We start from the raw sequence: 15,284 nt of genomic DNA, 5'->3' as shown, positions 1-15,284 counted from the left end.
GTATGGATTCAGTCTCAAGAACTCTGTAGGGGCACCTGGGTAGCTCAGTCGGTGAAGCATGCTAGTCTTGATTTTGGCTCAGGTCATGATCCCAGGGTCATGAGACTGAGCTCCCTGTTGGGTTTAAGCCTATGCTCAGCGTGGAGCCTATTTAAGAGTCTCTCTTTCTGTCACTCTGCCCCTCTCCTCTGCTCATGCGCACGAGCTCTATGTGTGTGTGTGTAAAGGACAGCTGGAGTTTCCAGCTTTAAATTTAAATTATTAAATTTAATTAAATTCCAGCTTTAAATTTAATTAAATTCCAGATTTAAATTTAAATCATCCTCATCATTATTATTCTTAGTGTTTTCTTTCTGCTTGTTTCTGTTTCAGTAATTGTAATTCTTGTCTCCACTGAGTTATTTGTCTCTGTTTTCTTTAATAATAGAGGTAGTTGTTTATATTTCTTTTGTATTAGTTACTTTTATCTCTATAGCACTGGTCTCGCTGTGTAGCTTGCTGCAAATAATTCATGTTGAATTTTAATTGACAGTCACAAGGCATGTCCTCAAAGAGCAGGATAATTTGGTAGGAAAAGCATCTTCCTCTTACTGAACATACTTCATAGGAGTCTTCATATTGTGAACCGAGATACTTTGAAAAAGGCATTTAAGTATATATACATTAATATAATTTACACATTTTAAATCAAAATTCATTAGAAGTCTTTTACAAACTGCCTAATTTGTATCTGTTCATCCATTTGCATAATTTTACATCTTGCTTTGGTATTAGTTAATGATGGGTGATGAATCTACCCATTGGATGTTTCCAGTTTTGATTTTTATCTCCAAGGTTTTGACTAAAGTTTAATATATTTATTAGTATCTGTGGCATGTGTCCCAGGAGATTTGAAAAGATGTAATTCAACTAAATTAGAGTTAAAATGATATTAAACCAAGTAATTCCTCTCTTTTGAAAATGTGTCTCCAAGGCACTGGGGAACCTGCTTGAAGCAGATTGAGCTCCATGACTCTTTCCAGCTTTAAAGCCTCAGTTTTTCGAGAAATTAATTGGTCATGATGTTGATGGCTAGGTAGTTGGGATTTATGGAGCTTATTGTTTACTTGTACATAACCTGTTTGTCACCATGTCTTTGCCGTCGTTATCCCATTAAAAACCTATCTTTGTTTCGGGAAATCAGCCATATTTTACATTTAGTCCCTCATCACTTTTCTGTTATCTTCTGCCATCTGCAAACCATTCGGGCTTGTCTAATTTATTCTGTGCTCTCACAGAATTCCAAGTAAGTAACCTTTCTTGAATAAATAAGTGACTTTGACATTATCTTTAAAAAGACCCAGAGTGTTTTGATCTGACTTGGATGGGTACTTCCAATTTCTCTCATTTCTTTTTATTACTACTCCACGGGAGAAAAACAGAAAAAGAGGAGATAGAAATAGACCTCTTTTAAGCATTTATGTTACGTTTTAGAGCAGTCTGTTATTCTAGAATAGTGAAATAAGAGCCACACTAAAGCAGACCAGTTCTGATAAAAACAGTGATGGCCATTTACCTTAATGAGCTATTTTCATATGACACAGCGATGACCATTGTGCTCTGGGGTATATAAGATGTTTCTAAGTGATGATGACAGAAAAAAAAAAACATGGTGCAAATAATACTCTGCACTGAAGTTTGAGATTATTAAAACTAGAGTCTCTTTGAGAGACTTATTAGTAGACCGCTGCCTACTGCCTGGGGACTCTGCCCTAGCACATGATATAGACTCTGAAGCCATGGGGCTGAAGATAAAAGTAGTGAAGTCAGTCCCCCATCTCTGTAAGGGATACATTCTCACACTCCCAGTTAATGTCTGAAATCATGATCGGTGCCAAACCCCATATATGCTACATTACGTCCTAAACATACATAGCAATGGTAAAGTCTAATTTTATAAATTAGGCACAGTAATAGACTAACAACAATTACTACTGATAAAATAGAACAATTATAACAATATACTGTAATAAAAGCTATGTGAATGTCTCTCTGTCTCTCTCCCCCCAAATATCTTACTGTCCTGTATTTACCATTCTTGTGATGAAGTGAAGATGATAAAATGCCTATCCAATCAGATGAAATGAGGTGAGTGTCACAGGTGTTGTGACATAGCTTGAGGCTTTAGATCATCTGCTTCTGGACCATGGTTGACCCGGGTAACGGGAACCATAGAAAGTGAAACGTGGATAATGGGGACTACTCTAGAACTGTCAGACTGATAGAAGTCGATGTGCTAACAGGTCACAGATTTACAACTTGCTGGAATACACACACATACACACCCAGTGGTAAGATACACAGAACATAAAATTTACCATTTTAACCATTTTTAGGTGTACAGTTTTGTGGCATTGCGTACATTCGCATTGTTGTCAATCCATCACCACCATGATGATCTCCAGATCAACAGACCTCCAGAATTTCATCTTCCCTACTGAAACTCTGTACATGTGAAAGAATAATTCCCCAGGCCGTTCTCCTGGAGCTTTGGAAAACCACTGTTCTACCTCCTGCCCTTGTGAATTAGACAACTCTTCACTCCCAGCTACTGTGTGTCCTTGGATGTAAAGTGAATCTCTCGTAGACAGCATATAGTTGTATCCTGGTTTGTTTTGGTTTATCCATTCTGCCAATCTGTGTCTTTTGATGGGGAATATATTAGTCAGCTAGAGCTGCCGTAAAAGAGTACCACAAATTGAGTGACTAAACCAACAGAAATGGATTTCCTCACCGTTCTGGAGGCTAGACGTTCAAGATGAAGGTGTTGGTGGGGCGGTTCTTCCGAGGGTCCTTTCCTTGACTTGTAGATGGCTGTGTTCTCCCTGTGTCTTTGCAAGGTCATCCCTCTGTGGGTGTCTGTGTCCTAATCCTCTACTTATGGGGTTACCACTCATACTGTAATAGGGCCACCCTAATGACCTTATTATAACTTACCTCTTCAAAAACCCTCTCTCCAAATGCAGCCACATTCTTAAAGACTGGGGGTAGGGCTTCAACTTGTGAATTTTAAGGGAACACAATTCAGCCAAAACATGTAGCTGATTACACATAAAGAAAGTACTGATTGAGGGATGCCTGGGTGGCTCAGTCAGTTAAGCATCCGACTTCGGCTCAGGTCATGATCTCATGGTTTGTGAGTTTGAGCCCCAGGTCAGGCTCTGTGATGACAGCTTGGATCCTGGAGCCTGCTTCGCATTCTGTCTCTCTCTCTGTCTCTCTCTCTCTCTGCCCCTCCTTCGCTTGTGTTCTCTCTCTCTCTCTCTCTCTCTCTCTCAAAAATAAAAACAAAAGAAAGTACTGATTGGAAGGCACTTATTTTGACCGTTTTTATTTGTTTCCTGCATGCCCTACAGCCTTTTTTTTGTCCCTCATTTCTCCTATTACTATCTTCCTTTGGTTTAGTTGATGTTCGGTAGTGACCTATTAGGATCCCAATCTCAGTTCCTGTTGTGCATATTCCATAGGTACTTTCTTTGAGGTTGCCATGAAGATTACACGTAAGATCCCAAAATTATGACAGTCTGTCTTAGAATGATACCAACTTAACTTCAACCACATACAAAACTGTGTTCCTTCACTCTGCCCTCACCACCACTTTATGCTATTGATGTCACAGATTGTATCTCTATTTATTGTGTATCTATTAACACAGACTTGCAATATTTTTATGCTTTTGTTTTTTTTAAATATGAAATTTATTGTCAAATTGGTTTCCATACAACACCCAGTGCTCATCCCAGCAGGTGCCCTCCTCAATGCCCATCACCCACCCTCCCCTCCCTCCTACCCCTCATCAACCCTCAGTTTATTCTCAGTCTTTAAGAGTCTCTTATGGTTGGCCTCCCTCCCTCTCTTTTTTTTTTTTTTCCCTTCCCCTCCCCCCGTGGTCTTCTGTTAGGTATGTTTTCACTCTCATGTGGATCCTGCTTTTGTCTTTTAAATCACGTAGAAAATTTTAAAAATGGAGTTTCAAACCAAAATTACATAATAGAGTTTTTAAAAAAGATTTCTGTCTATAATTCCTTTTACAAGAGAACTTTTGTGTTTTCATTTTGTTTTGAGTTCTTGTCTAGTGCCCTTTCATTTCAATTTGAAGGACTCCATTTAATGTTTCTTATAGGGCCGATCTATTAGTAATGAATTCTCTCTGCTTTTTTAGTTTGCTTTTCTTTTGGTCTGTTTATGCCTTAATTTTCCCTTTATTGTGGGGGAAGGTTTTGCAGGATAGAGAATTTTCAGTTAACATGAGCTTTTCTTTCAGCCCTTAAATATTTCACCTAATGTCTTTTGTCCCACGGGGTTTCTGCTGAGAAGCCTGATGGTTTTACTGGGGATCTTATTTGTGATGGGGTGCTTTTTTCTTTCTGCTTTCAAGATTTGTTGTTTTTGTCTCTTGACAGTTTGAGTATGTGTCTCATTGTGGGTTGCATTGACTTTATCCTACTTGGAGTGTGTTTAGCTCCTTGGATTTGTATATTTGCATCTTTACTCAAATGTGAGAAGCATTCAGACATTATTCAAATTCATGTTTAAGACAGTTGTGTTATAGTCTTCGTCTGGTAAGCCTGATGCATGTGTTTCTTCAGGGACTGTTTCTGGAGATTAATTTCATTCCTTGGAATTGGGCACATCTTTCTATTTTTGTATGACTTGTGATCTTTGTGAAAAAATGTTCACCTGAAATAAACAGTTTCCTCTCCCAGTTTTTGCAGAATGGTGTGGAAGACCTTTATAAATTAAATTAGTGGGCCCCTGAGCCGTAGGATTAGCCTGGCATGAAGACTTAAGGTCTTCTCAGGTCTCTTCTGGGAATGTGTGCCGTCTGGGTCTGTGCGTATGCGTTTCCAGACCCCCATCCAGCTGCTTTCTGATATGTTACTACCCCAAAGAGCCTCACTCCAGCTCCTTCCCAGGATCTTAGATGTTCCGTTGTAACTTCTTGGCCCCAGATACCTGCATGGCTACAGCCCCTTCGCACTTTACAAATGCAGCAGTCCACCAGCGCCTTCCGTGGCTTCCGGCTGCCTTTCCCCATATGAGCTCCAAGGCAGGCGAGACAAAAACCGGTCTCTCATGCAGCCCACAGGCCAGAATTTGCAAACAAGCTTCTCCACCCTCAGCGAAGGAACCAGGAATGAGGTCAGGAACGAAGGTGTGAAGCAAGGCATGTTAAACCCTCAAGAATTCTCCTGCCCTCATGGATGTGGCTTTTCCTCATTGGGCGTTTGCTTGACTGCTGTTGACTTCTGACTGGTATCCAGAGTTCCTACAAAGTTATTTTATTTCGTCTGTAGTTTTTATTTGATGTTTCCATGCTGGGGTGAGGGCCTGCAACTTCCTGTTCCACCATCTTACTGATGCCACTGCCCTTCTTGCTGGATAATTTTTAAATGATAGTGAGAAAAACAAATATTTAAATACGAAAGAAAATTTCAGAGGTGAGTCCATTTCTCACACCCCACTGCAAAATGAGTATTAGATGATATAAAAATCTCAATTAAAACCTGTAAGAAATGAAGATTATTTTGGAATGATGAAGTGCTTCCTAAGAATAAATTTATTTAACATATTTTAGTAAGATTTGTACTTAATGAGGGATTACGTCCATATCGCAATTTCATTCTAACTTAGCAATGAAAACTGAATCTTGCTGTGATTATTGTCATTTTTTATGCACAGTTTTAATACTATTCTTAAGGATTTCAGTATCTACCTAGATATATTTTTTCTCATGGAATCATTTAAAATATATGTGGAGAAAAAAATATATAAATCTATTATATATAGTTAATATTTTATATGTATTATAAATGTATAAATATGATCTGGACATATATATTATAGATAGATATAGATATAGATAGGTAATGAAACGATCTATTTAAATGGGTTTAAACTGTAGGAAACACGAGTTACCCAATAGGATGTTAAGGTAGGGTAGGTTCCTGAGTTGGCAAATTTTCTGTCTTAACTATGATATCAAGGGTCCAGGTACTTGGTATATATATATTCTCCATTTATGATATACCCTCCATTCTTGGAACATAGCAATATGGCACCAACAATTCCACATTCGAAATCCAGACACAGAAAGATCCAGAATAAAAACAGAGATGGTCTTTGTTGGCTCACTGGAATGTCTTCCCAGTGGCACAGCTCCAGACTTTCCCTCATGTCTCACTGAACAGAATTGAGTCACAAGCCCCCTGTTGAGCTAATTTCTGGAAAGAAAGAAGGAATTGCCTCGGCTGGATTAGACAACTTAGGGTGGGGTGGGTGTTGGAGTGGCAGCTACTCTATCCAATAAGCAAGCGCGTCCTTTAAAAACCCTTCTGTGATTGTACAACATCCCCGTAGGAGGAAGGCTCCTCATGGAACACATTCAGGAAATACATCAGCATGTTTGTAAAAGAAGAAGGGTACTCGTTTTTTTTAGTCCAATGATAAACATGTTCAATGTTTAAAACATAATAGGTAATTTTATTTAAATTATGTCTCATCTGGGCATTAACAAATAATTAGTGTCTTCATCTGTGGGTCTTCTGTATAAACTGTGGCATTTTACCATTCTGTTCTTTTTTGTCCCATCATGCTGTTAGTTGTGACCTATTGTAAAGTTGAACATAAGGAGAAAATGTATTTTTTAAAATTAAATTTTGACCACGTCAATAGAAGAAGGGCTCAGACTAAAGAATGTTGGCATCCTTTCACTGGATAAGAAGTCTTGATTTTTCGGACATAAAAATAAAGATGTATTTTAATATATCTAACATGTCTTAATTCTAAAATAAATTGCATTTTTAAAGTCATGATCTAAGAACCAAGCCTGCCTAACATAAATTTATTCTCTGAGGATTTCTCCAACAGCTAACCAAATTTACAAGAATGTTTCTCTCTATTATAGTGAGTCAAGGAGGCGTTGCATTGGTCTCTGACATGTGTCCAGATCCCGGGATTCCGGAAAATGGAAGAAGAGCAGGTTCCGACTTCAGGTAGGAGATACAGAAGTTATTTGAAAAGCATGTGATTTTCTAAAATATATATAATTTCAACTTGTTGTCCTTAACTCTGATGTCCTTTTGATTTAAAGATACAACTTCTCAATTATTACGGGGCTCTTATATGTAAGGCATACTGTGTAAAGATTTAAGACAGACTGTGTTTAAAACTTCCATGTGGTGTAGAGTTGATGCCTTTCACTATATGAGCAAGTATTAAATATTTAACCCTAAATGAATATAATCAAAATTTGTCTCAAGGGTTTTTTTTTTTTCCGGTTTTTCATTAATTACCATCTCCTATTCTAATGCATTTTGGTTAATGTTTAAAAAAATAGATGGGGCAAAAATTTAACTATAGCCTCATAATTATTTCATTCAATTTTTAGAATAATGAATGTAAGTGGCAGTCAATGCAATTTATTTCAGAAAATGTTATGATTCACTTTACTAGGATCGTGATGAGCTAGAGACTACTTTCCAGTTGTGACATTATTAATGTAGTGGTGATTGTAATAGTGTATTATAATTATAATGCCATTTATATTTATAATGATTACAATATCATTTCTTTGCATTTTTGAATTCGTTTCCATTAGTTCCAGAAATGTTTGCCAGTTTACAAGATGGATACACATACTGGGAGTAAGCTTCAAAATAAAGAATACAGGGGGTTGGGAAAAGTGCTTTCCTCCCTTAAAATTTCACCATTTTTGACAGGGAAACAATAAAGATACATGTAGAGAGCTTGGGCTACCACAGTAAGAGGAAACTGAAACAGTCTCTGTGCCACTAGAGAAGGAAGAAGGAATATTCCTCAGTGAAGCTGGAGTAGCAATGGCCATTTGGGGAAATTTTATGTAATTTTAATCATTTACTGATGTATAGTTAACAAGAGTGTTGTATTAGTTTCAAGTGTGCAGTATACTAGTTCACTGATGTTACACATTTCTCAGTACTCGTCAAGATGAGTGGATTCTTGACCCCTTTGTGTGTCTCACCCCTCACTCCCCCGCCTCCATTCTGGTAACCGACAGCCCTCTCGGTTTCTAAGAGTCTCTTTTTTTGTCTCTCTGTTTCTTTCGTTTCCTAAATTCCACATAGAGTGAAAAAGACAAGTAGCGATAGTAATTTTGAAAAGGTTAGAGAAAGAATAAAATTGTCTACAGGCTGGCTGTAATAAAGTTGGTATAATTATAGACACATACTTTTTTTTCCATGAAAAGGAAACAAAGAAAATACACACGATAATAAAATGCGTTTGACTTCCTAGCGGTGTCCGCCTTGTTTGAAGTGGATGGGAGATCATGTGGTTTACAGGTTAAAGATACCAAGTTTGAGTGTAGCTAGGGGAGCTGGTGTTTCAGTTCAAGTTCCTTTGAAGCAGAGCCTGAGACAGGATTCTTCTTCAAGTGATTTTTTTTTTTGTTTGGAAAAGCGCTCTTTGGAGAAGGGCAATGGGGGGAACAAGGGGGGCAGAGTGAAAAGCTCAGACGCAGGCTGGTTCTCGCTGCTGAGGAGCTTCAGTCCGAACCCACAGGGACTCTCAGGGGACGGGTCACATCGACCAGCTGGCTCCCCCTCCGGTACCCACCCTCCCTGGCTGCCCATTGTTGGGTTCCTTCTTTTGGCTCAAGGAAGTTCTCCAGAGCACAGCTTGGTTGTGGGTATTTGTGAGCACTCTCAGTGGGTTCTCTGACAGAGACAGGTGCTGGCTTCCACCAGCAGATAAAATAGCAGTCGGCCGAAGGCACCCGGAATTCTGTCTTTTGCAAAGCAAGCACATACACGAAATGTACACATTCTTGCTGGAATCCATAGAGCTTTTTATGTTTTGATTTCCTTCCTTATCTCAAAAGTGACCTCCTCCACTTGCCCCTTCCCCATTTCACCCCGGAAAAAATGCTCTCCTTGCCTCACTCCCAGAGAACTGTACACGCTCTCCCACGATTCTTCTTCATTATTGTTCACGTGTCCGTTTTCCCCATCCAGCTCACGCTTCTCCAGTGCAGGGATGGTATTGTATTCACTCCGGCTTCCTCAGTGACTGAAATGGTGCCTGGCCCACGGGCACTCGCGGTATTATTCAAGTGCCCCTTGCGTGTGAGGGAGATTGTCCATCCAGCACTCTGTCATCCCTGAAAATCTTTGCAGGGATCTGGGAACTTCCTTGGTCTGTTTTGGAATAGCTCTGTTTTAAAACATGATGAGTTAAATGCTGCCTGACAATGCCAGGTTCAAATTGTATGCTATGGTAAAAGGAACTAGAGAAACTTCTTTTCTTTTTTAATTTTTTTTTTAAATTTTTATTTATTTTTGAGACACAGAGAGACAGAGCATGAATGGGGGAGGGACAGAGAGAGAGGGAGACACAGGATCCGAAGCAGGCTCCAGGCTCCGAGCTGTCAGCACAGAGCCCGACGCGGGGCTCGAACTCACTAACTATGAGATCGTGACTTGCGCCGAAGTCGGACGCTCAACCGACTGAGCCACCCAGGCATCCCAGAGAGATTTCTTAACCTCCAAAAGTTGACAAGGAGCTCAGAGCCATCCAGGGCCAGTTATCAGTTCAGCACAAGCATAGCAATGGAGCATTTTATGAGCACCTTAGATGAATGTGCTGGTATTTACTCTGCTCATTCTTACAACAGCCTTATTTCTGAAGAAGAGGTTCAACGTTGGGGTAAACATTAGCCCCTGGGGTTATGTGTGTCTTCGGGACAGCCAGTGAAGGAAGGAAAGGAGTTACCGTATCTCAGATGAGACATTCACGCTTTCAAATCCTGACTTTCCTGGGGAATCTCTATATTGTTTCCATGTCTCCAAGTTCATGGCAATCGAATAATATAACAGCACAGAAAGGGATTTGAAAGAGTAAATTTCCTATAGGACTAAATACAAATGTAAATATTTTTGCCATCTATGGATGTGTGTGTGTGCGCGCGCGCGCGCAAAACTGTGATAGTCCAGGGGCACCTGGGTGGCTCAGTCAGTTAAGCATCCGACTTCGGCTCAGGTCACGATCTCACGGTCCGTGAGTTCGAGCCCTGCGTCGGACCCTGTGCTAACAGCTCAGAGCCTGGAGCCTGTTTCAGATTCTGTGTCTCCCTCTCTCTCTGCCCCTCCCCCGCTCATGCTCTGTCTCTCTGTCTCAAAAATAAATAAACTTAAAAAAAAAATTAAAAAACTGTGATAATCCGGTTATAGTAGCTTTTTCTACACTTCAGAGGACTAGATCTCTAGATGATGCTCACAACTACAAATAAACAGTTTTCAGTTTTTCTTTCTAATGTGAATGAATTTTGTTTCTTTTCCTTGCCTGAAAGAACTGGCCAGGACCTATCTTATGAGGTTGAATATAAATGGTAAGCCTTTCCTGCTTCATTCAGTTTTTAATGTTTTATTTATTTTTAGTAATCTCTACCCCCATCATGGGGCTCCAACTCATGACCTTGAGATCAAGAGTCACATGCTCTCCCCCAGCCAGGCATCCTCATTCTTGCTTTATTCTTGATCTTTGGTGGAAGGCATTTTGGTTTTCATCATTGAGTGATACTAGCTGTAAGGTTTTTATAGATTATTTTTATCATGCTGAAAAAGCGTCCTTCTATTTGTAGTTTGTTGTAGGTTTTTATCATGAATGGATATAGATTTTCTCAAAAGCTTTTTCTAGATCTATTGAGATGATCTTTTCTGTTTAGTTTTTAATATGATTAATTACATTGACTGATTTTTCTTGCATTCTGGGATAAATTAATTTGGTCGTGATGTATCATCCTTTTTATATACTGTTGGCTTTGATTTGCTAATTTTGTTTTAGATTTTTGCATGTATGCTCATGAGAGATATTAGCCTATGGTCTTTTCTTGTAATTTCTTGATTTTGCTATCAGAGTAATGCTGGTCTCATCAAATTAGTTAGGGAATATTCTGTGCTCTGGAATATCCTGAAAGAATTTGTGTAGAGTTGATAACATTTCTTTCTTTAGTTTTTGAGAGATTTATCAGTGAAGTCATCTGGAGGTGCAATTTCCTAACAAAAAGTTTTTAAATTACAGTACAACTTTTTTTCTACATACAAACCTGTTCAGGTTCTTACTCTGCTTAAGTAAGTAGCTTTGATAGTTTGCATCTTTCAGCGTATTTTTCAGATTTTTATCCAGGTTGTCAAATTTATTTTCATAAAGTTATTCATAATATTTTCTCATTGTCCTTTAAATGAGTAGTGGTGGCAGAATTGCAATTCCTGACCTTGGTAATTTGTGTTTTCTATTTTACCAGACCCACTTGACTCGTGATATGTCAGTGTTATTGATCTTGTAAAAAAAAAAATCTACATTTGGTGTCACTGATGTTTCTCTATTGGTTTTATTTGTTTCATATTCCATTGAATTCTGCTCTGGTCTTTTATTATTTTTACTCTTCTGATTACAGTGGGATTTATATGCTCTTCATTGTGAAGTTTCTTAAGATTGAAGCTGTGATTTAAGATTCCTTTTTCTTTTCTAATGTGGGTGTTCAGTGCTTTAAATTCTACTCCAAGAATGGATTTAACTGTATCATGTATAAATAGCATGTTTTCCTTTTCATGCAGTTCAGAATACTTCCTATTTTCCCTTGTGATTACTTGTGTAATCCATGGGTTATATAAAAGTGTTCTATTTAGTTTCCAAATATCTAGGGATTTCCCCAGGTTCTTTGTGGTCAGAGAACATACTTTGTATGACTTAAATCCTTTTAAATTGACCAAGAATTGTTTTCTGTCCTAGAATATGCTCCATCTTGGTAAGCATTTTATGTGCACTGGAAAGAGTGTATGTTCTGCCATAGTAGGGTGAAATGTTCCCTGAAGGTCGGTTAGATCAAGTTGGATGACAGCATTGGTCAAGTCTTTTGTATCCTCACTGACTTTCTGGCCACTTGTTCTGTTGTTGAGAGAAATATGTTGAAATCTCCTGCTATGATTGTGGGTTTGTCTATTTCTTACAGTTTCATCAGTTTTTGCTACATGTCTTTGGAAGCTGTGTTATTAGTTATGTATGTGTTTGTTGTCTTTTTAATGAATGCATACGTTTGATGTTGGGAAGTGTCCCTCTTTATCTTGGATAGTATTTTTTGCTCTGAAATACACTTTGCCTTGGTCTATCCTAGTCACTCCAGCCTTCTCCTGACATTTGTGAGTACGGTGACACTATATATGCGTTCATACTCCTGCTTCTGCGTTTAATATGTTCCACTATGTTGTTTTAGCTAACATATTTTTAAAAATCCTGCCTCACATATGGTTGAAAAATAAATGGATATTTGGGGCACCTGGGTGGCTCAGTCGGTTAAACGTCCGACTTCGTCTCAGGTCACGATCTCACAGTTCGTGGGTTCGAGCCCCGCCTTAGACTCTGTGCTGACAGCACAGAGCCTGGAGCCTGCTTTGGATTCTGTGTCTCCCTCTCTCTCTCTGCCCCTCCCCTGCTCATGCTCTGTCTCTGTCTCTTGAAAGTAATAAATAAACGTTAAAAAAATAAAAAAAAATAACAAATGAATATTTATTGTTTTCCTCCAAGTTTTTATTCCAGTTCTAGTTAGTTAACATACAGTATAATATTTGCTTCAGGTGTAGAATTAGTAATTCATCTCTTCCAGACAACACCCAGCACTCATCACAAGTGCCCTCCTTCATCCCCTTCACCTGTATAACCCGTTCCCCCATGCTTCCGTCCAGTAACCTTCAGTTTGTTCTCTACAGTTAAGAGTCTGTTTCTCGTATGTGCCACCATGAGTTTGACAGTTTTCCAATGCTTAAATATCTTTCCAATAAGATACATAGACATATATAATAGGTGATACTATAAAAATTGATAAAGGATATTTTCTTTAAAAAATTTTTTTTAAGTTTATTTATTTTGAGAGAGACAGAGACAGTGTGAGCAGGGAAAGGACAGAGGGAGAGGGAGAGAGAGAGAGAATCCCAAGCAGGCTCCGTCCGCACTGTCACCACGGAGCCTGACGCGGGGCTGGAACCCACATACTGTGAGATCATGACCTGAACCAAAGTCAGATGCTTAACGACTGAGCCACCCAGGTGCCCTGATAAATGGTATTTTCTTAAATGTTGGCTGCAACTTGGAATACGGAATCATAACAATAAACATTTTATACGTCTTTGTCTTAAAAGCCACTGATCTAGCTATCATATTGAAATGTTTTATTCATCCATGATTTTGTACCATCATGCATTGGCCATTTGACAAATCATGATTCTTTGAGTTTTGAGTTCTTCCGAATGTTGATACATTTCACTACACAATGTCAAAAACATTGCATATTTTAATATCTCTCTATATCTTATTGGAAAAATATTTAAGCATTGGGAAGCTGTCAAGGTCATGATGGCACATACAAATTTTCAGAATTTCTAATTTCTATTAGACCACTTGAATTTTATCATTGGTGACAAATTTTGTAAATTATTTTTCTTAAATAAAAGGCTCATTCAGTAGCCCTCAGTTTGTTCTATATATTGAAGCATCTCTTATGGGTTAGCCTCCTTCTCTGTTTTTATGTTATTTTATTTTTCCTTTCATTTCCCTATGTTCATCTGTTTTGTCTCTTAAAATACACATGTGAGTGAAATCATACTTGTCTTTCTCTGACTGATTTACTTAGCATAATATGTTCTAGTTCCATCCATGTAGTTGCAAATACCAAGATTTCATTCTTTTTGATCACTGAGAAATATTCCAGTGTGTGTGTGTGTGTGTGTGTGTGTGTGTGTGTGTGTGTGTGGACACGTGTATATACATGCTTTGGATTCTGTGTCTCCCTCTCTCCCTCTTCAGATTCTGTGTCTCCCTCCCTCCCTCTGATAGCTAGATCAATGGCTTTTAAGATAAAGACGTATAAAATGTTTATTGTTATGATTCCATATTCCAAGTTGCAGCCAACATTTAAGAAAATACCATTTATCAGGGCATGTATATGTACATGTACATGTATATATGTACACACACACACACACACACACACACTACTTCTGTATCCACTCCTCAGTCGATGGACACTTGGGCTCTGTAGTTTGGCTATTGTTGATAATGCTGCTGTAAACATTGGGGTCCATGTGCCCCTTTGAATCAGCATGTTTGTATCCTTTGAATAAATACCTAGTAATGCAATCAATGGTTCAAAGGATAGTTCTATTTTTAACTTTTTGAGGAACCTCCATACCATTTTCCAGAGTGGCTACACCAGTTTGCATCTGGGGGATGGGCTAAATGGGTGATGGGCCATAAGGAGGGCATTTGTCAGGATGAGCACTGGGTATTGTATGTAAGTGATGAATCACTAAATTCTCCTCCTGAAACCAGCACTACACTCTACATTAACTAAATTGAATTTAAATTTTAAAAAAGGAGCCGTAAATAACATGTTTGACGAATACTCAAATGCTATCAATAATAGCTTATTAGTTATTTTTTCAAATAAGTTTCATGAAAATAAAGCAGTTGATTCAGCTCACAATTCAAACAATTTCAATGAGTTTTTCCTCGAGATCATGTAAGGCTTCAGTATGTACCACAGATGCATAGGTATTCAGTGATCAAGATTTATCAAAAGTAATCATTTTTCCTGCTTCATCAAGGACTTTCTTAAGTGATGCTGGCCTTCCTTTTCCTCCCCCCCCCCACCTCCTCATCCTGGTCCTTGTCCTCGTCCTCGTCCTCCTCCTCAGTCTTCTCAGTCTCGTGCCTGATGCTATGGCTTCCATTTGTGTTAGGCCACTATTGGGTTTGCTCACCATTGCTCTTTTACCATCAGTGGACATAGCAACCCATGGGGAAAAAGCATACATCTTTTAGTATTATTATAAAAACAGTCTAATATAAAAATATCATACCCTCTGAAAAGGTCTCACTACCCACCCGAGGGATCTGTGGGCCACACCTTGAAACGAGGTACACTACATATGGAAGTTGAGTCAATTCAGCCTAAAAATAATTGTTAGAGTCATGTGGAGGAAGGATATATGAACAAAGAAACATGCTATTCAGTTATTTGCTGCATTGTAACTAAATTAAAAGTCATTGCCATCCCTACTGGTGGTTTAGGACTGTGTAGTGACCCTGGGCATCCGATGTACCAAGTCTTTATTTCATCGACTGCCTCCACCCAGGCGACGGTAGAATCCATGTGTGTTCATATGCAGGCTGTAAGACCATGGCCATGTAAACATACCTCGTGACCATTAAGT

General features: G+C 38.7%; 1 protein-coding gene across 1 annotated transcript in view; it reads left to right on the top strand.

Annotated features, from left to right (window-relative positions):
- Positions 1 to 15,284, top strand: part of CSMD1 (CUB and Sushi multiple domains 1) — a 681,511-nt gene that overhangs the window by 88,045 nt on the left and 578,182 nt on the right. Inside the window, 1 exon segment of the mRNA XM_042934172.1 lies at positions 6,947 to 7,034. Coding sequence (XP_042790106.1) covers positions 6,947 to 7,034 — 88 coding nt within the window.

Source organism: Panthera leo, chromosome B1 (genome assembly GCF_018350215.1).
Source record: "Panthera leo isolate Ple1 chromosome B1, P.leo_Ple1_pat1.1, whole genome shotgun sequence".
NCBI classification, from domain to species: Eukaryota; Metazoa; Chordata; class Mammalia; order Carnivora; family Felidae; genus Panthera; species Panthera leo.
Note: the sequence above shows the minus strand (reverse complement) of the source record. Positions and strands in the feature narration are given on the sequence as shown.